Genomic DNA, 19,649 nt, shown 5'->3' with positions numbered 1-19,649 from the left:
TGGGGGATAAAAAATTTTAATTACCATTTTTCGGTTGTTGCTTATAATCCCACCAACAGACCACGCGTGTGTTACTTCGGCATCAAAATTCCACAAAATGTGTTTAATGAGAGAAAAATATTGAAAAAACATCAATACATGTGAGAGTGAAAATGAGGAGTGTGGTCTTGGGATGTGCTAGAAACAACAACCAAATCTCACACCTTTTCCACTGAAAATACTTATCTTTAATATATATATATATATTGGAAAAAAAAAATAAGGTACTCAGATATCTGGATGGTTGTACATTAACAGATTTTTATTAATATGTCACATGTTTTATGAATATTAGCGCTTGCACCTATTCTTGTAGGTTTTTCAAATATGATTCTACTTCAGAGGATCTTTCTCTTTTTATAGTATTATTGAATGTGTAGGGGTGGAGAGAGATATATAGGATAGTAAAAAAGGGTGAGGAATGGAGGAAAAAGTGAGAAGGAGAGTGTGTGTGTGTGAGTGTTTTTGTATTGGTGTGTGTGTGCGCGTGCCTGTGTATCTGAAAGGTGTGTCAATAGGAAAGAGAAGGAAAGGTGAAAGAAGAAAATTGTGTTTACAGCTGATCAGTTCTTTCAATGACAAGTTTATTCTTGGCCTTTAAAAATGGCAAAAACCTGGTGACATTGTTTGGAAGAAAGTTGTTTTTCAAAAAAAAAGAATATATATATTAGAAATAATGAACTTCTAAATCTCTCAGATATATACATATATATATATATATATTCCACAATGTAACCTCGTGGACATCGGTGGCGATTTTTTCTTCCTCCGTTTTTCCCTTCTTTGAACTTTCCTTGTTTCTGCTCGAAACGTCATACTCTCACTCTTTCCTTTCCCCGAGCGTCTAGTAACACTATCTGTATCACGTCCTCACGTTGTTGTTTTTTGTCTTTCTCCTTTTTTTGAACTATATATATATATATATAGATACTAACAGTATAGTATAGCCCGTGTTTTAGTTAGGATTATTAAGCTAATCAAGCGCTTTGTTTCAAATCAAACTAAGTAACACTGACGTCAAATTCGAGCGAAATCCGGAATGATACAATAAAGTAAGAGGAATTTTCTCGATTATGTCTGTTTTTGAATTATATGACGGGGTGAGCGCGAACGCAGACCCCACACTTAGAAATAGCGCACCCGAGTCGCCCACATTTGGGGCGATCGCAAAGGTCAACCCAACCGGAGTGCAATGGAAGGGCCTCACTTTGGGAGAACCACCTTGAGGATCATGGTTTACTCCTGTGCCAGGTAAGTATGTTTTTTGCTCTTTCACTAAACTCATATATTACAATATTTGCATTGTAACTTCACTGATATCGCCTCTAATATTACATTCTACTATTAATTTTTCAACAAATTTAACCATATATATTATAACTTAACTACTACAATTCATTATTTCTAATTAAGTGATTTAGTAATTTAATGCTTTAATTTGTTCAAATATGAAATTTAAAAATTATCGCCTTGTTTAATTTAACAGTAACGGCAAATGACCAAGGGAGACAACTCCAGTTTTATTTGTAAGTTTACCGATAAAAATATTTACTGTAAAACATTTACTACTACAAAACGAGCCAATAAAAGAGCATCTTACATGATAGTTAGGCATGATAGATATAACAGCAAAATCTTCCTCAAATTAGACACAACGATTTCTATTTTTTATAAAGATGAAAAGTAACCAGCGCCGTTTGTCAAGCGGTAATAGGGGCAAATACGCGCGCGCGCGCACAACACACGCATATATCTGCTTTTGCTTGTTGTTTGTATGTATTTTTATGTAACGGTCTGCTATGTATAACAAGTAAAAACAAAAAAAGCATACATTCTCTCTCTCTTTCTCACACGCACTTGAACATATATGCGTACAAAAAACATGTATGCAATAGGTGTGTACGTACGTATGTTGTTGTGTGTGTCACTGAAGTCATTCACACATTCATAATCTCTCTCTCTCTCTTTTAATCACATATTCACTCATTACAAAAAGTGATTAAAAGAATCTGTTATCTCTTTTTTTCTCCATGACATAACAGACACACACACACACCAATACCATTGCTCTCTTCACACACACTAAAAAAAACAACTTCACATACACACCACACTTTCTGTCTCGCATACTCCATCAAACACACACACATCAATTCCTCCGCATCTCGCCGACTTCGAAAAGATAACCTCCCTGGTTCAATCGCTCTCTCTCTTTCGCCGACTTCCAAAGATTGTTTATCTAATACCATTAGATAAAGGTTTGACTTGCTAGAAATAGCAGCCTAAAAACTACACATTCGTCGCAAGAAAAATATCTACAATAGTATTTCCGTACATAAAGACTTGCCAGAAATAGCAGCGAATAATAATTATTCATGTATGTAAAACCATGCTTCTCCAATGTATGACCATTAGAAAATTCGTTAGTGATAGTCTGTTCTTTGTTTGATTTACGGGGTGAGCGCGAACGCAGACCCCACACTTAGAAATAGCGCACCCGAGTCGCCCACATTTGGGGCGATCGCAAAGGTCAACCCAACCGGAGTGCAATGGAAGGGCCTCACTCTGGGAGAACCACCTTGCTGATCATGGTTTACCCCTGTGCCAGGTAAGTATGATTTTCCTCGTGGAAAATTTGAATATATTCCTTTACTATTCAATACATTCGATGATTTTATACCAACAACATTTACAATTCATTTATTTATACATCTCAAAAACAAAATAACTCTCTTTTCATTTTACTTACACAATTAATTACAACATTTTCGTCTCATACTAATTACTTAATTTACTTTATTTACCTAGATTTTAGAAATTTAATTACTCTAATTTCTTTCAAAACTCATTCTCTGCCCGTATATGCCAATCTTCAAGGGAGGTAATTCTGAACTTTTAAACTACGACAAATCTTTTCTCTTTTGTATATTTTCTTCTTTTTCGTTTATTGATTTACTTAAAAGTCAAAATACTTAAGGCTTCATTTAAAATTAAACCCTAATTCAATTCATTTATACAACCTTAAAATTCAGCAGCGGGTATTTCTATTAAAACGGACAGCCGTATGATTATTCATAACATGGCATAAAAGAACAATACTAGATAAAATAGCATTTAATTAAGATGGGAAGTTTTCACTTCAGATTTGAAACAAGAATTTTAATATTACCAAAAGTTGTGGAAATGGTCGATGCTTATAATATGCAGCAATAAGCGACTGTAAACACTTCGGACCAACAGAGGAAACATCTCGCCCGCAATCCAACCAGGGAGACACTTCTGTGGTCATTCAACATGCTAGAAATAGCAGTCACATTCTCTAGACTCACATCCTTCCATCTCAAAAAGGAAGGAAAGTCACGTTGGACAATAATATATCCTATACACTTCTAAATGATGCGAAGGGAACGGCTGGAATGTGTTTTTTTGCATCATAGATCTGTTCAAACAGGGACGCTCTGTGCTAGGCGGTGTCTTAACAACAAAATCTCAGTCGCATTCGAATTTGAAACCCTTCGTAAGTTGTATTTTCTCCGTGGTTTTTTGTTTTGTTTTGGTTTGGTTTGGTTTTTTTCTTTTCTGTTCACCAGGTACTTGGAAATGATGGAAGGAAGGTTTTTATGAAAAAATTTCAAAAATTTTAAACCACTGGATAAATCCCAGGGTAGAGACGGACTATATGTAATCTGAACCGCCCCCCCTCCTTATTTATTAATTCTTTTTTACGGAATCCCACGTTTTAGGCTATGGAGATTCCGATTCTGAAAAAAAATTGTTTGAAAAATTTCACCCCCCCCCCACCAAGCAGGCTATTTACATGCTAGAAATAACAGCCAAATCTCACAAAACTAGTGTTAGGGTTAGGTTTAGGGTTAGGGTTAGGGTCAGGGTTAGGGTTAGGGTCAGGGTTAGGGTTAGGGTTTGAGTTAGGGTTAGGTTTACCCTGTGGATCTATATAAAAAAAGGTGGGGGGGGGGAATCGAAATTTTGAAATTGAGATTTTTGAAAATTTTTTTTCAGAATCGGAATCTCCATAGCCTAAAACGTGGGATTCCGTAAAAAAAAAAATAATAAATAAGGGGGGAAAGGTTCAGATTACATATAGTCCATCAGGACCAATCCCAGTAATGACCTTGTCATGTTCTCCAATATTTTTAAAATTATAAACAGAAACGAACTGTGTGTGTGTGTGGGGGGCAGATGTTCAAATTTTTATTTATTTAAAAAGTATACTTTTCTCTTAGTAAACATGTTCCCCCATCCCACACACGGACGGACGGACGGACTTGCTTGGTCCCAAGGGATGAGGAATGAAACGAGGATGGTATCAGGTGGTCGTGGGATGTGCTAGAAACACCAGCTAAATCGCCCTTAACTAACACACTTCTTCGTCTGAAGATATTCTCATTGAAAAAAAATTACCCAAAAGGCTTCTCCTATCGTTTTTAAGTGCATAATACATTAAAAATTGGCCAATATTGGTCCCGGGGTGGTAAAGGGGAGGGAGGTGAAAAATCATAAATTTTCCAAAATCTTTTCTCATAAAAAGCCATCATTTATAAGACCCTGCTATGTATATGTAACGGTCGGGTTTTAATTAGTGTAGTTACCAATTGTAACGGTTAAGATTGATTAGGTACACAATAATATGAAATATCGGAGAGCAGTTGTAACGATAAAAATTTGGGTAATCTTCAAGTTTAGGGAGATTAAAAAAAAAAAAAATTCAAGGGAAGTAACTGAACGACTTACCAGTATTATCCGTACATCTCTGTTTATAAATAAATCACACACGTGATTTGATTGACGTTAGGGTTAGGGTGTGATTTATTTATAAACAGCTAGAAGAAAACGGATAATACTGGTAAGTCGTTCAGTTATTTCCCTTGAATATTTTTTTTTATCCCCCTAAACTTGAAGATTACCAAAATTTGTTGTTATAATTGCATGTTGTAAGATGCGAAAGATGAACAATGCATGAAGTTTTAAGAAAGTATTTATATACTGTTACGTTGCAAAATACCATACCTCGACGGGCAGGTTATAACATTCGAGAGCATGCGGCGAAAGAAAGATGTGGGAGAATGTTTCTTTGCATAGTTTGGCAGATAGCGATAGAATGATGTTGTAAGAGAACAGTGAAAGTTGTAGGGTCGTGGGACGTTGTCTCACAGTTGCTGACAGTAAATTTCATTTCTCTCGCTGACCAAACAAACGCTGAAACAAAAAGAATTAGTATCGAAAGATCGCCTGAAAAATGGTTGGGAAATCTTGACTGACATACGTACACATACATACATACACACGCACGCACGTACGCACGCGCACTCACACATACACATATCCACTTATCCGTCTGGAGCAAAATATGGCTGAACTTGGGATCTCCCCATTAACACATTTATGTTAGTGAAGAAAAACATTTTTTTTTTAATTTATGATTTTTTTTCAACCTCACTCCCCCATCCCATTGTTTCGGTTTTTAAGTATAATATATGGAAGGTATTTCACAGTGATTTACAAAAAAGAGGTATGTAAAAGTTAATTTATTTTAATAACGTACTTTTCTGTTAGTAAATGTTTTTTTCTCATACAAGGCCTCGTTTGGTTCAAAGGAGGAGGGAATTAAAAGTTTAAATTACCAATTTTGTTTTGTGCTTATACCCAACTAATGGACCACACGTGTGTCACTTCTACATCATCATTCCATAAAATATGTGGCATAACTACAGGGTTTTACCCCCCAGACTTTGGGAGGTCATAATTTCATTAAAAAATATTCATTTTTCTGAAAGTTATGACCTCCCAAAGTTTGGGGGGGTAAAACCCTGTAGTTATGCCAAATATGTTTACTGAGGTCGATATAATCAAGTAGTCCTCTCCCTCAAAATTTCAGGCCTTGTGCCATTAGTAGAAAAGATTATTATTATTATTATTATTATTATTATTATTATTATTATTATTATTAGGCAGCGATATGGCAGAGTCGTTAGCACGCCGGGAAATATGCTTAGCGGCATTTCGTCCGTCTGCATGAACTAAGTTCAAATTCCGTCGAGGTCGACTTTGCTTTCCATCCTTTCGGGGTCGATAGATTAAATATCAGTGAAACACTGGGGTCGATCTAATCGACTAGTCCTCTCCCTCAAAATTTCAGGCCTTGTGCCTTTTACTAGAAAGGATTATTATTGTTTGGTTCTTCATAATATTCTTGATTTACTTTCCAGTCTGTCTCTATAGCTTTCTCTACTTCTTGTCATTTCTTTCCCCACAATGTCATTGCTGTTGTTGCTTAGCCCCATGTCAGCCTGGATCGAGCCAACTAATGATCAAAAGTATTCAAACTAATGTCCATCCTGTCGCCCCCATACCGCAAAGAATATTATCCGCACTCCGTTATACCCAAGTATCTTCAAAGATGGCAGGGTGTGATTTAAGTGAGATTTGAATGACTGTTATTTCAAGCAGTTTGGGCTACCATACAGAGGCGCCTTCAATTCAGCTCAGCGTTCGTCTTTTCTTATATCTAGGACGTCATTAGTCACAGGTTAAGTCGCTTATTTCGACTCCAGTGCTCAACTTTTATCGACTCCGAAAGGATGAAAGGCAAAGTCGACCTCAGTGATATTTGAACTTAGAATGTAAGGACGGACGAAATGCCGAAAGCATTTTGCCCGGAGTGTTAACGATTCTGTCACTTCGTCTGCCTCCTTCCAAAGAAAATATTGATTACATGTACTCGGTAACTACATCAAAATCAGCCACCACCGTTAACACTCCAACTTCTACGCTAGTACGAGAGAGGATTTTTTTTCTGTTTAAACCCAGGTTACCACTAATCAGGCAGACTTATAATCAAAAGTATTCCAGCCAAGATCATCTTATCTTTATAAAAAATCAGATTTTATTGTCTACGTTTTTTTTAAACTTAGGACGGAAGAATGTGGTTTCAAAATTTTGTTGCTATTTTTGTAGCAATTATAGTAATTTGAAACGACCATAAAAAGGTTTCGTTCATTGCATTGGTTCTCTAAGTGAAGTGGTTAATGCCTCTGCTTTAAAAGGAATTGCTCTGATCGAATAAACCTATGATAAAAGGTATTCCAAATACGACAATCACTCTCGTATTTTTATTCGAGATTTTATCCAATATGTCCTTCCATATCTTTTAGGCAGTGAGATGTAAGTTGATCGAGAGTTGCACGTATTTTCTGCAGGCCCCGTGAAGACGTAACGGTTGTTTCAGCGGATAAGGTGGGACCTTATCAGTCAGGTCACGATGACCTTTTCTATCCATAATCCCCCCCTCCTCCAGTCAGTAACGCCTGCAAGAGTTATTTCCCTTCCATTAGGTCTATAACCTCGTCAATGAATCCTTGACAGTAAAGAGAGTTCGTAAGATTGGTTAGAACAGGGTATCGGGAATTTTCAGTTAGAATAGAAAATGTTAATACCAGTGCAATAACACGATTAAGCTTGGTCCAAACAAGCTGCAGTTTAAAGAAGGTTATAAATATCTGGATGATCTACATTTATACACCTACCCACGTGTGTGTGTGTGTTTATACATGTTTGTTAAGGCGCGTAGCCTGTGGTTAGGGTATTCGGTTCATGATGGTAAGGGCGCGAGTTCGATTTCTGGCGGCGCATTGTATCCTTCAGCAAGACCCTTTATTTTATGTTGTTCCAATCCATTCAGCTGGCAAAAATGAGTAGTACCTGTAATTCAAAGGGCCAGCCTTATCACATTCTGTGTCACGCTAAATCTCCCTGAGAATTACGTTAAGGGTATGAGTGTCTGTGGAGTGCTCAGCCACATGCACGCTAATTTCACGAGCAGGCTGTTCTAATGATTGGTTCAACTAGAATGCTCATCGTTGTAATCGACGGAGTGCCAGTTTATACATGTTTATGCTCAAATACACAAACACACACGCGTTCGCACTTGTATGTTTACATTTACATATGTATATCTATTATTTCTAGTCCCACTGAGTGGCACCTTGGGCAAGTGTCTTCTACTATAGCCTCGGGTCGACCAAAGCCTTGTGAGTGGATTTGGTAGACGGAAACTGAAAGAAGCCCGTCGTATATATGTGTGTGTGTATGTTTGTGTGTCTGTGTTTGTCCCCCTAGCATTGCTTGACAACCGATGCTGGTGTGTTTATGTCCCCTTAATTTAGCGGTTCGGCAAAAGAGAACGATAGAATAAGTATTAGGCACACAAAGAATAAGTCCCGGGGTCGATTTGTTTGACTAAAGGCCGTGCTCCAGCATGGCCGCAGTCAAATGTCTGAAACAAGTAAAAGAGTATGTAACATAAATATACATCTATACAGAAATATTTGTATTTATGTGTGTGTGTGTGTATATACATACACAAACTCTATCTCCCCCCCCTCTCTCTTACACATGTTACTGACAGTTTTGAGGTCAAGATTTATAAGCTGGCAATTCAATATCTTATCGACTCTGTCATTTCTTTTTGTTTATTTATTTTATCTGACATATTTTGAATAATTGGGTCATTTGTTATAGATTCCCAATGGGTTAGGCTCTAGTTCACTGCATTTATGTTACTGCATGTGACAAAGGGTGTATCTTTGTAACTCTGGAGAAACAAATATAACAAAGTATTTTTGATGGACAGCACTAGTTTACTTCCCTTGCAATTGTTTACATCTTTCTTTTGCTGAGACAAATCATTATCATTTAAATATAATAATGAAATTATTGTATACAGTGTTCAGCTGCACTACAACTTGTCAAAAGTGCGTACACAGCATATGCAGTAATGCACAAATGTCTGGAAAGTGAACAATATATGAGTCAGATACATGCTTGCATGTGTATGGAGGGGAGAAAATCAGGTGTAGTGTTGGCGAATCTCAGGAAGCATAGAAGTTTTGAAGGATGCAGTGCTCCGACAACTAACAACTGATGCCAGCAGTTTGTTCCATACTTCAGCAACTCTTAGTGTGTCTTTTATGTCTGCAATGAGATTGTATTGTTACTTGCTTAATGCATCAATAATTAAGTAATTTATCTAATTATCAGCAAAGTACTCTTAACGCAAATCAGGTTTTCTGGTTTAGTAAAGTCCTCGATGGTAATATCTGTCTCTGTTTGTCTATATGTCTGTAGGCATGTCTATCTGTGTCAATGTATATATTTGTCTCTGTCTATATATTTATCTGTTTATCTATCTATCTATCTATCTGTGTATCTATCTGGCTTTCTGTTTCTCTCTCTCTCTCTCTCTCTCTCTAATTTCTCTCTGGACAGAAGACAGGCTGCATGAAGTCATGTGATCTTCACTGAATTGTCTCAAATAGGCTGAATCACCTTTTCTCTGCTCACAAAGACAATAGACATTCATTTGCATTCATCCATGTACATGTGCAACTCTGTATAAAACTCTTCTACTATTACAACAACTATACTCCAAAGTACATTTGCATAAAACAGTTATTATGTTACTTCTCTCATAAATTGTATGTCCCATAGCTCATTGGTTTCAACACTTTTGGTGTGTTAAGACTATTGAAAAACATGCCAACTTAAAAACAGATAAGGTTGACAAGAAGGGCATCCTGATGTAGAATACAGCCTCAATACGTTTTGTTGAGTCCATACCAGTTTTGTTGAGTTCATACCCCTCCCCCCACTAAAACCCATATAAAAATGAGGATGATGTCATGTTTGTGTGTATGGAACAGGTTTCCAGGAGCATAGCTAGGGTTGAGGGTGACATGGACAGTCCATCTTGGGTGATTCTTTGTAGGGATGGCACTTTTGGGTCTGCTGTATAAGCCTGTATGCAGTGGAGTGGTTTACCAAACTCAAGAGCTACCCTAGGTGGGGCATACTCCTGTCATGCCACTGCTGTCTGCCAAATTCTACTCACAAAACACAAGTCAATCTATAGCTATGGCAGAAGACACTTGGTCAGTGCATTGTATGAGGAAATTGAATCCTGAACCACGTGAACGTGAAGTGAAATTCTTAGCCATACAGCCACACAGCCATGCCTGCACCCACTAGACTTTATGTCTATATTTCAGTTTAATAGGAGTGGGATGCGCATAAGCTAGAGGTGTGCACAACAGATAAAAAGTCCATAATAGCTAGATATATTCAACCAGGTAGATAAGAGCTAACTATTAATACATCATTATAAAAACCGAATAAATGAACAAAAGTAATTGAAAAAGAAAATATTGCAGAAACTGTAGATTGACTAGGGTGACATGTGTAACAGATAAACATATATATCAGGAAAAATACAATTGAAAGTGAAGATAATGAATAGAGGAATGGCAGCCATGATAGCTTTACTTATAATTACAATTTTCAGTGCTATGAAATTCTTTTATTTGTTTCAGTCATTTGACTGCAGCCATGCTGGAGCACCGCCTTTAGTCGAGCAAATCGACCCCAGGACTTATTCTTTGTAAGCCTAGTACTTATTCTATCGGTCTCTATTGCCGAACTGCTAAGTTACGGGGACGTAAACACACCAGTATCGGTTGTCAAGCGATGTTGGAGGGACAAACAGACACAAACACACACACACACAAACACACACACACACACACACATATATATATATACGATGGGCTTCTTTCAGTTTCCGTCTGCTAAATCCACTCACAAGGCTTTGGTCGGCCTGAGGCTATAGCAGAAGACATTTTCCCAAAGTGCCACGCAGTTGGACTGAACCCGGAACCATGTGGTTGGGAAGCAAGCTATTTACCACACAGTGTTGATTTATTTCGACTAAGTTAAATATGTGCCTAATTTTCACTGAGACAGAAGGAGTTGTTTTTAATGAAATTACCTCTGGTGTATTACTGATATTTGCTTGATGTAACACAAAATGATGATTGGGGAGTGACAATATGTGCATCTCTGATCACAAGCAAAAGTAGTTGGGGAGCACCATAGCTGTGTGTTAAGAGGAATTCTCTGGGAATTGAATAATTTGCTTCTGGAAACATGAGTCTTTCATTCAACATCCTTAGATAACCCTTATTCAGGGACCTTTTGAGTGGGATGGGCTACTCGACCCAAGGAAAATTCTAACTGGGCCCTACCTGCAAGGTCATGTGCTGTTTATCGTGGTATAAGATCACCATGTCACGCACATATAGTTGTGATGCATGTGCCTGGTGTACCCTTATCAGACGGGTAGTCATGATGGGTATACTGGGCTTTGTATTGTTTATCCCAGTGTCACTTTGATAGCATGCAATGCTCTCTCACTCAATAATAATAATAATATTAATAATAATAATAATAATAATAATAATGATGATGATAGCCACAAATATGCAATAGAGGTGAGAATTTATATTTTGGAGTCTGAGTTTCAAACCTGTAATTTTTTATGTATTATTAATTACTATCTCAAGAGTACAGCAAAACTATCTAAAGTATTCTCCAGAAGTATATATGTCATTGAAGCCCATATTAAAATGGTACTATAATCTATCACTCTCTCTCTCTCTTTCTATATATATATATATATATATATATATATAATCCCAAAACTTACAATGTATTTTCACACATAAAAATTCATTCAGTATGCTCAACCATTTGTATCTAAAATGTAGGCCAATATTTGTTCTGTGAAATGTTGCCACCCACATGTTGATACATGACACTCCTTTCCCCATGATCTTAGAAAATCTTGTTAATATTTAATGTTAAAAGAATTTATTGAATTCATACCTTGAATGGATAATTTCAAAACACAAAATGATTTTCGAATTTCATTTTGGACGGGATATATTGAATGCAGCATTTCTGTCTCAATTGAATGAATACCTCACAGAGATACGAGTATGGCTGTGTGGTTAAGGTGTTTCCATTGCAACTAGATGGTTTGGTGTTCAGTCCCACTGTGCAGCATTTTGTTCAAGTGTTTTTTTACTATAGCTCTGCATTGACCAATGTCTCATGAGTGAATTTTCATCATCATCATCATCATCATCGTTTAACGTCCGCTTTCCATGCTAGCATGGGTTGGACGATTTGACTGAGGACTGGTGAAACCGGATGGCAACACCAGGCTCCAATCTAATTTGGCAGAGTTTCTACAGCTGGATGCCCTTCCTAACGCCAACCACTTAGAGAGTGTTGATGGAAATGTATGGAAGCCTGTCATATATATATATAAGTGTGCATCTGTGTGTATGTTTGTGTTGTCCTTCCACTGTTTGATAACCAGTGTTGGTTTGTTTACATTCCTGTAATTTAGCAGATCAGTGAAAGTAACTGATAGAATAAGTATGAAACCTTAAAAAAAAAGTAATAGTAATAATGATAATAATAATAATGATGATAAGTAGCAGGGTCAGTATGTTCAAATAAATCCCTCATAGTGGTACCCCAGCTTGGCCACAGTCCAATGACTGAAGTAAAAAGTGAAAGATAAAGAAAAAAACATAATCAGTGAATTGAACTCTATTCAGGGAAACCTCATTAATGGGTTGGGCAACCCATCAATGATACCAGTACAGTATTGCACTCACGGTAACAAGATTATGGTTTTAGTTCCCAGACTGGACCGTGAACTGTGTTCTTGAGCAAGACTTTTCTTTTCATGTTGCTCTGTGATCACTTTGACCTTTGATGTGTAGAGCATGGTGCATCTGTATAGGCAATTTCATGGAGGAAGTTAGTCAACGTACAACACAAGCATTTGATTCCTTTAAACAAATCATCTGTGAAAAGTTCTAGAATAAATTACAGAACCCTTATCTGTTGTCTTTGATAAGAGAACCCATAACAGTATGATAAACATTGTATGAGAGTTAATACTTTTACACATGTATACATACTCTTGTGAAGGCACACGACTCAGTGGTTAGAGTATCAGGCTCACAACCATGAGGTAGTGAGTTTGATTCCTGAACTGGGCTGTGTGTTGAGCAAGACACTTTATTTCATGTTGATCCAGTTCACTTAGCTGTAGAAATGAGTTGTGCCGTCACTAGTGCTGTATTGCTTTTGCCTTTCCCTTGGATAACACTGGTGGCGTGGAGAGGGGAGGCTGGTATGCATAGGTGACTGCTTGTCTTCCATAAACAACCTTGCCTGGGCTTATATTTCATAGGGTAAATTCCTAGGTGCAAACCAAAGGGGAGTCTTTATCCTTTTACATCTTCTTGATACCTGATGTTAAGATTTTGGATAGGAGCTCTCAGGTACTTTGCTACCAACCTATGGTCATTTTTATGCTTTTGTATCTTCTGTTTAATGAGAGAGTGCAATTCAAGTGACTATATATTAGATGATTTTATTAATTCATTACCTAAGGTGCTGCATATAATTGAGAAAACATTAATCCTAAAGAAATCCTTTACAGTTAGAATGCCTGACTTCTTCATTTGTGATTCAGTGTGAATATTTGAATACTTTTTATATAACAACATTTAAAATTTAAAATTTTAGATGTTGTTTACTGCTGATTTGCTTGTCTTTCTTCAAGCAAATATAACATAGATTAAACTTAGGTGTGACAGCAGATGGGAGAAATATAAGAATATTTGTGCATTTATAAATAGGAAAGAGTATTTTTTATGCTTTTATAGTAGAGATAACATTTGAGATTTTCAGGTTGATTGCATTAACCATTTTGAAGCCAACCCAACTGTAACACCCCACCCCCTCTGGTTCTGTGAATCAAAGCACATGTTTTAATATGATCTAAATTAAAATCTTCCATTAAATTTCATGTTAATTTATATTCCAAACATCAGCTTAATAATAACAAAATTATTTCACTAAATTCTTCATTATTTAAAAAATTAATTGCAATTAAGACAGTGTATTTCAACAGAAATATTGTAACTAAAGGGTTGACATGTTGATTCCATTTAATTTAAGCATTTATTAATGGATGAGCTGTAATATCACTTCCCCACACATTTTCTATCTTTATTTTACTCAGTATCTCAGCATCTTTTCATATATGACAAAGGAATATATTAAAAGGAAGGCTAAGACTGTTTGTATTTCGTATGTGTATTCCGTGTGCAAGATTCTTGATGTGGATACATGTGTTGAAAGAGATTGCAAGAGTGCAATGAAATGATTTAACCAAAAAACTATATAAATTAATAAAGGACTGAACCAGTGCGTGTGTTTATTACCGGCATAATGCCTCTCCCAAGGTTTAATTGTAAGACTGTTTGTGTTTTATTATTTGGAGATGGAGAAACAATGGGTTAAAGCATGCTAAGGATCATAACAACTGATAATCTTTCCATGACAAACAAACAACTTGGAAGGGGAACATGGAAGATTTTAAGCTTCTATAAGATAATTTAACCAAATAAAATACCAGTTGAATTCTGGGGTTGATTTAATAGTCCTCTACTGCAGTGTTTCACATAGTTAGGGGTATACTGCAAAGACTTAAAAGGATGGTGGACAAACTACATTGTGTGATAAAATTAAGATGGTTTTAAACTTTTTAAACCTGTCAAACGCCACAACAAAGAAATAATTACATGGTTGCAAACTGTTGTGTCTTTTCATTAATAAACAGTGGGAGGGGCCTAAAGTTTCACTTAGTTCTTTTATCCTTTTTTTTTTCTCTGGTGGGGGCCCTGATATTTGTCAGTTTAAGAACCACTATTGTAACGCATCCTAAAACTGAATGGAATTTTTATAATTGAAGAATTATGATTACTGGGCGGTCAAATATAAAGAGTGAATTCTGATTTGTATGCACCGGAAAGCATTGCAGACTTTAGAAAGAATAGATTCGACTATTAAAATGGCGTCATCATGTGATCCGTATGTTGACAATTTACATGCTTGTTTCCATAACTAATATTTTTGATTTATGTTCGTTTATTTTGCTCCTGAAATCGTGTTATTCTATGTTGCATTCATTTCCCCCTACTTTTCTGTGTTTTTCACTCACTGTCAGCCAGTTTAACAGATTCTCCAGTCGAATGTTGTTATAATGTAAGCAAGTTCTCTGCAGGACAACTTGTCTTTCGGACTGGAATCCTGTTTCGATAGATAAATGAAAAGGAGAATAATGCAGATAGTAGAGCATCCGATTGCTTTCTAGTATTTAATTTCTTTTCGAATCTACTGAAATTAGTCCGAGCGTCGTCCCATTCGACTAGAATTCTCTCATTGTTTACTTGCGTTTTCTTGCACTCGTCGACTTGCAGTTGTTTTCTAAGAGCATCAACTGCATTTCTCTCAGCAACCTTGAAGAGATCTCGAGATGGCCATTGACACCACAAGTCCTTTCTGCAGACCTAACTATAAAAAAAAAAATGCTGTGCTGCGAAAAATTGAATATACACTCCTCCTGTGTCCCCATCAAACGAAATCACTTTTGTAGTTAGATGTTTATCACGTCACAAAGTAATAAGAATCGTCATATTATTTAGTTTTTTTCGCCGTTCGAAATAAAAATGGTAAATATTCGACATTTCTTCTACTGAGTACATTGCAAAAACAATATTTTAGGAAGTTTTAATTCCTTGTTATCTTCATTTTAACTAGTTATTCTTCATCACAGTAATGTGCCGGCTATTGTTGACAGACCAGCATCAAAGTTCTTGTAGCTTTGTGCATTGTGCAGATGTGCTCCCTGCGTAAAACTGGGCGTGAACACGTGTGTGCATTTCTGCAAAACTGGTGCTCTTATCTGCGTATTTCTGTAGATAATAACAAGTACATTCATGTTGCTGAATTATTTTCTTTCTATTTTAAACGCCAGCGAATACGTTCCGTCATAAAACACTGATAACGAGGAGGGCGATAGAATCGCATCGTCAATAGAATAATTAGATCTGATCACGTAATTGTCTCGTTTGGATTTCTTTTATTCATATCAAAAAAATGAAAAGAAAATCAACAACACTCATGTAACGTTTAATATTATAAGAAGATACTGATATATATATATATATATATATATTGCAGGCACCATTTAATTAGGTGGCTTGTTTTAAATGGAATATTGATGTCTGTTTAATTGCATAGAAACACATGGATATACATACATTGAAAATAAAAGGTATTTAAGAAAGCAAATGAAAATTTTAATGAATAACAACTTTCTGGTATTGGATTGTTATACCTTGCTATTTATGTCTATGACGGACACCAAACTCCGCTGCCACGCCTTCTCTGTTTTCTGTTGCTTATTACCGAACTCACTGAGTACGTGTGATTTTGTTACTATATATATATATATATATATATGTGTGTGTGGGTGTACCTGTGCGTGAGTGTGTACCTGTGTGCGTCTTAGAGACATCTTTCGTCACTAATAACAAGGCTTGTGGGAGTGAGATTGCCGAGTTAAGCGATAACGTCGTCAAACGACATGGTTGCGTAAGGACGTACGATTACTTGTTTTATAAACCCACCTGACCATTCTGTTGATGCAATAGTAATTGACTACACGGGGTCGCAACTACAAATACAGCTTTGTCTGATATTAGGGACTCGAGTTTGTACCCGAATTACCCTTGAAAACTCACTATGTACTTGAGGGCAAGTCTGTTGGTTAGTGTGTTTCCTATTTCGTATATTAATATACTGTTTCCGGCATTATCTTCTGGTTTGTTTTTCACGATACATTTCTTTACTTTGTTTTAGGATTTCATACTGTTTGTGTTCTATGATGACATACTGTGTCGTACAATATTATCTGATATACAATGTTGTTGTGCGATGTTATGCGTGGCGTAATGTTGTAGGTGCATTTAGCCCCAAGTCACTATTGACCGAGTAAGACCTGTGATCAAAGACGCCTCGGGTGTAATCATCCTGTATTTTTTATACATCAGTAACTATATTATTTAATGTACCCTTCTTTATTTAAAACAATAAGGTGTACATCGAAGGAGGTTTGGCTACTATTCCTAGTAGGTTGAGTGACTGCGTAGAAGCACCAGCGTTTGATTTTTCAGACGATGGTATTATAAAATATATATATATATACAAAAAATTTACTGTGTTACCTGAATGCCACTCTGTACTGTTTGAATGTCATACTGTACTGTGTTGTTATAGTGTTATATAATGTCATACTCTCTGTGTTTTGTTATAATGATATCATACTATACCTTGTGCTATATGATGTCATACAGTCTGTGTTACCTGAATGTGATACTGTACTGTGATCCCTGGATGTAATACTGTGTTATATGATCACTTACTGTACTGCGTTGCCTGAATGTTGTACAGTGTGTTGTCTAAATCCTATACTCTATTGTTATATGCTGTCATACTGTAGTACTGAAGTACTGTGTTTTCTGAATGTTGTGTAATTTAATGTCATACTGCATTGTGTTAGCTAAATATCATATGTACTAAGTTACTGAATGTCATAGTGTACTATGTTATCAAAATATAAAACCAAATTTTGTTGAGTGAATGTCATACCAAACAGTGTGGTCCAAATGTCATATTGTGTTATCTGAATGTCATACTGTATTGTTTTGTCATATACTATGATTTATGTTATACTTTGTAGTATGATATCTAATTGTACTAAAATGTTTGTTGTTGGACTTTGTTGTCAGTACTTCTTATTGTGCCACATGGTACTGTATCACCTGATTGTCATGTTTTGCCATGATGTAAGAATGTTGTCTGTACTCATCATCTTCGTCATTTACTATCCACTTTTCCATGCTTGCATGAGTCAGATGGAATTTGTTAAGATAGACTTTCTAAGGCTGGATACCTTTCCTGTCACCATTCCTCACCTGTTTCCAAGCGAGGTAATATGTGCACATAGTCAAACACGTTTTTCACAGAAAACTCATTTACAACTGTCACATGATGTCTGGACAAGGGTGCATACACACATACATAGATATACAGATCTCTCTTACTGAGGTAGACATGTATCTTCTTTACTGCCAGACCCCTATTTCTGCCCCTCTACTCATACTCTAACCTCTCATCTGGCACAAATCCACCTTCCTCAGTATTATCCCCACCACCCAGTTAAAGGGTCTTGTCTTGTAAATTATTTGGTGACCTCACTGCTACTGGTGCCATGTAAAAAGTACCCAGTGCACTCTCTAACGTGGTTAGCATTAGGAAGGGCATCCAGCCATAGAAACCATACCAAAGCAGACAGTGGAGCTTGACACAGTGATCTGACTTGCCAACTCCTGTCAAACCATCCAACTCATGCTAGCATGGAAAATGAATGTTAAATGTTTCTTCCCACTTTCTACATTTTCTGTTTTCCAACATATCTTTTTTTATACAGAACATTCATTTGTTATATCCAGCAGATCCTGTAACCATGTAGTGGCTCCCTTGTTGACTCATAGCATTAGTACCTACTTAAGTACTACTTTAAAAAAATCATACTAGGTTATTGCTGTTGGCATTGCTTCAAATGTACATTTAGATGAAAATCTTCTGCCTAAACTGTCCATCATATTGAAATAAAGAGTAACAAGATGTGGCTGCACGTAGATAAAATGGATTTGCTTATGTATATTTTATTTGTGGGTCTGTGTATATTATGTTAATAGTGTTGTAGTTGTTTGTTTGGTCCTAGATCAGGCCAGATGTAGCAGACCTATGTATATGTATATAATGAGTTTCTTTCAGTTTCTAGCTACCACGTCCACTCACAGGGCTGTGGTTGGCCCTGGGCTATTGTAGAAGGCATTTGCCCAGGGTGCCATATAATGGAACTGAACCCAGGATCACATGGTTGCCTGAGCCTATTGTGTTGCGTAAATATCATATAGTGTATTGTATCATAACGTATCGTCAAAATGTATTGTCCAATATCCTGTTGCTTGCTGTTATATTTTAATAATCCATGATACAGAAGATATAAGTTCTAGCTGTGAAACTAAATACCATTTAGTTTTACAGCTAGAACAACTTAAGCGAAGTAGATACAGAAAACCTTGTTTTAAATGTAACAAGAAAATAATTATATGCGTGTGTCTGTGAGATTGTGTCTATACACCATCATCATTCATTATCATCTAATGCATGGGTCTGACGGAATTTTCTGAGGCAAATTTTTCTATGGCCAAATACCCTTCATGTTACCAACCCTCATCTGTTTCCAAGCGAGGTAATATTTCACCATAACCAGACATGTACATCATTTACAATTGACGGATATTTGTCCTCATCTTGTTTTTTTGTTGAGACAATGTTTTGGTTGACATACCCTCCAGCCTTCATCGGGTGTCTTGGGGAAATTTTGAAACTAGGTTCTCATTCTCCCATAATCACTACCTAATTAAACCACCTTTAATGTTAATTTCTTCTTCTATTACATATCTATTACACCTACTTTTAGCATAATTTTATTAAAAAAATCACCTATACTAATTAATATCTTGTACACACCATGAGTAACTTTCACCAACATTTGAGCATACATTATTGCTAACTTTTATAACTGTTTGACTATCATTCTAACATTTGAATTGATACACTTGAAATTGAGTAGTACCCTGTTTAGTGTGGGGGTGGGGAATTTCAGTCATTTATATGCCATGGCCCATATGAATCCTGCGGCTCATGACACACCTATCCCCCCCCCCAAAAATGCACATTGAAATCTCACAACT

General features: G+C 36.4%; 1 protein-coding gene and 2 non-coding genes across 11 annotated transcripts in view; 1 reads left to right on the top strand and 2 right to left on the bottom strand.

Moving 5' to 3' along the window:
• Window positions 1–1,134: 1,134 nt before the first annotated feature.
• LOC128249971 (U1 spliceosomal RNA) lies at window positions 1,135–1,298 on the bottom strand. Its single transcript, XR_008266113.1, has one exon. It is a non-coding gene; the product is annotated as a U1 spliceosomal RNA (small nuclear RNA).
• Window positions 1,299–2,491: 1,193 nt separating this feature from the next.
• Window positions 2,492–2,655, bottom strand: LOC128249977 (U1 spliceosomal RNA). Its single transcript, XR_008266119.1, has one exon. It is a non-coding gene; the product is annotated as a U1 spliceosomal RNA (small nuclear RNA).
• A 349-nt stretch (window positions 2,656–3,004) lies between these two features.
• LOC106878545 (small G protein signaling modulator 1) overlaps window positions 3,005–19,649 on the top strand; it is a 48,449-nt gene continuing 31,804 nt past the window's right edge. Inside the window, exon 1 of one of the 9 annotated variants that reach the window (XM_052974515.1) lies at window positions 3,005–3,556. Coding sequence is in view for 2 of the 9 variants with exons in the window: in XM_052974513.1 (XP_052830473.1) it covers window positions 14,780–14,850 (71 nt within the window). In the remaining 7 variants the exon portion in view is untranslated. Of the gene's footprint in view, window positions 3,557–5,098; window positions 5,570–14,754; window positions 14,851–14,939; window positions 15,492–15,552; window positions 16,097–16,128; window positions 16,243–16,342; window positions 16,591–18,771; window positions 18,792–19,649 lie in introns of those variants that run through there. The other 8 variants (XM_052974517.1, XM_052974513.1, XM_014927782.2 and 5 more) reach the window with 8 other exon arrangements.

The sequence above is a fragment of the Octopus bimaculoides genome, chromosome 18 (genome assembly GCF_001194135.2).
Source record: "Octopus bimaculoides isolate UCB-OBI-ISO-001 chromosome 18, ASM119413v2, whole genome shotgun sequence".
In the NCBI taxonomy this organism is placed as follows: Eukaryota; Metazoa; Mollusca; class Cephalopoda; order Octopoda; family Octopodidae; genus Octopus; species Octopus bimaculoides.
Note: the sequence above shows the minus strand (reverse complement) of the source record. Positions and strands in the feature narration are given on the sequence as shown.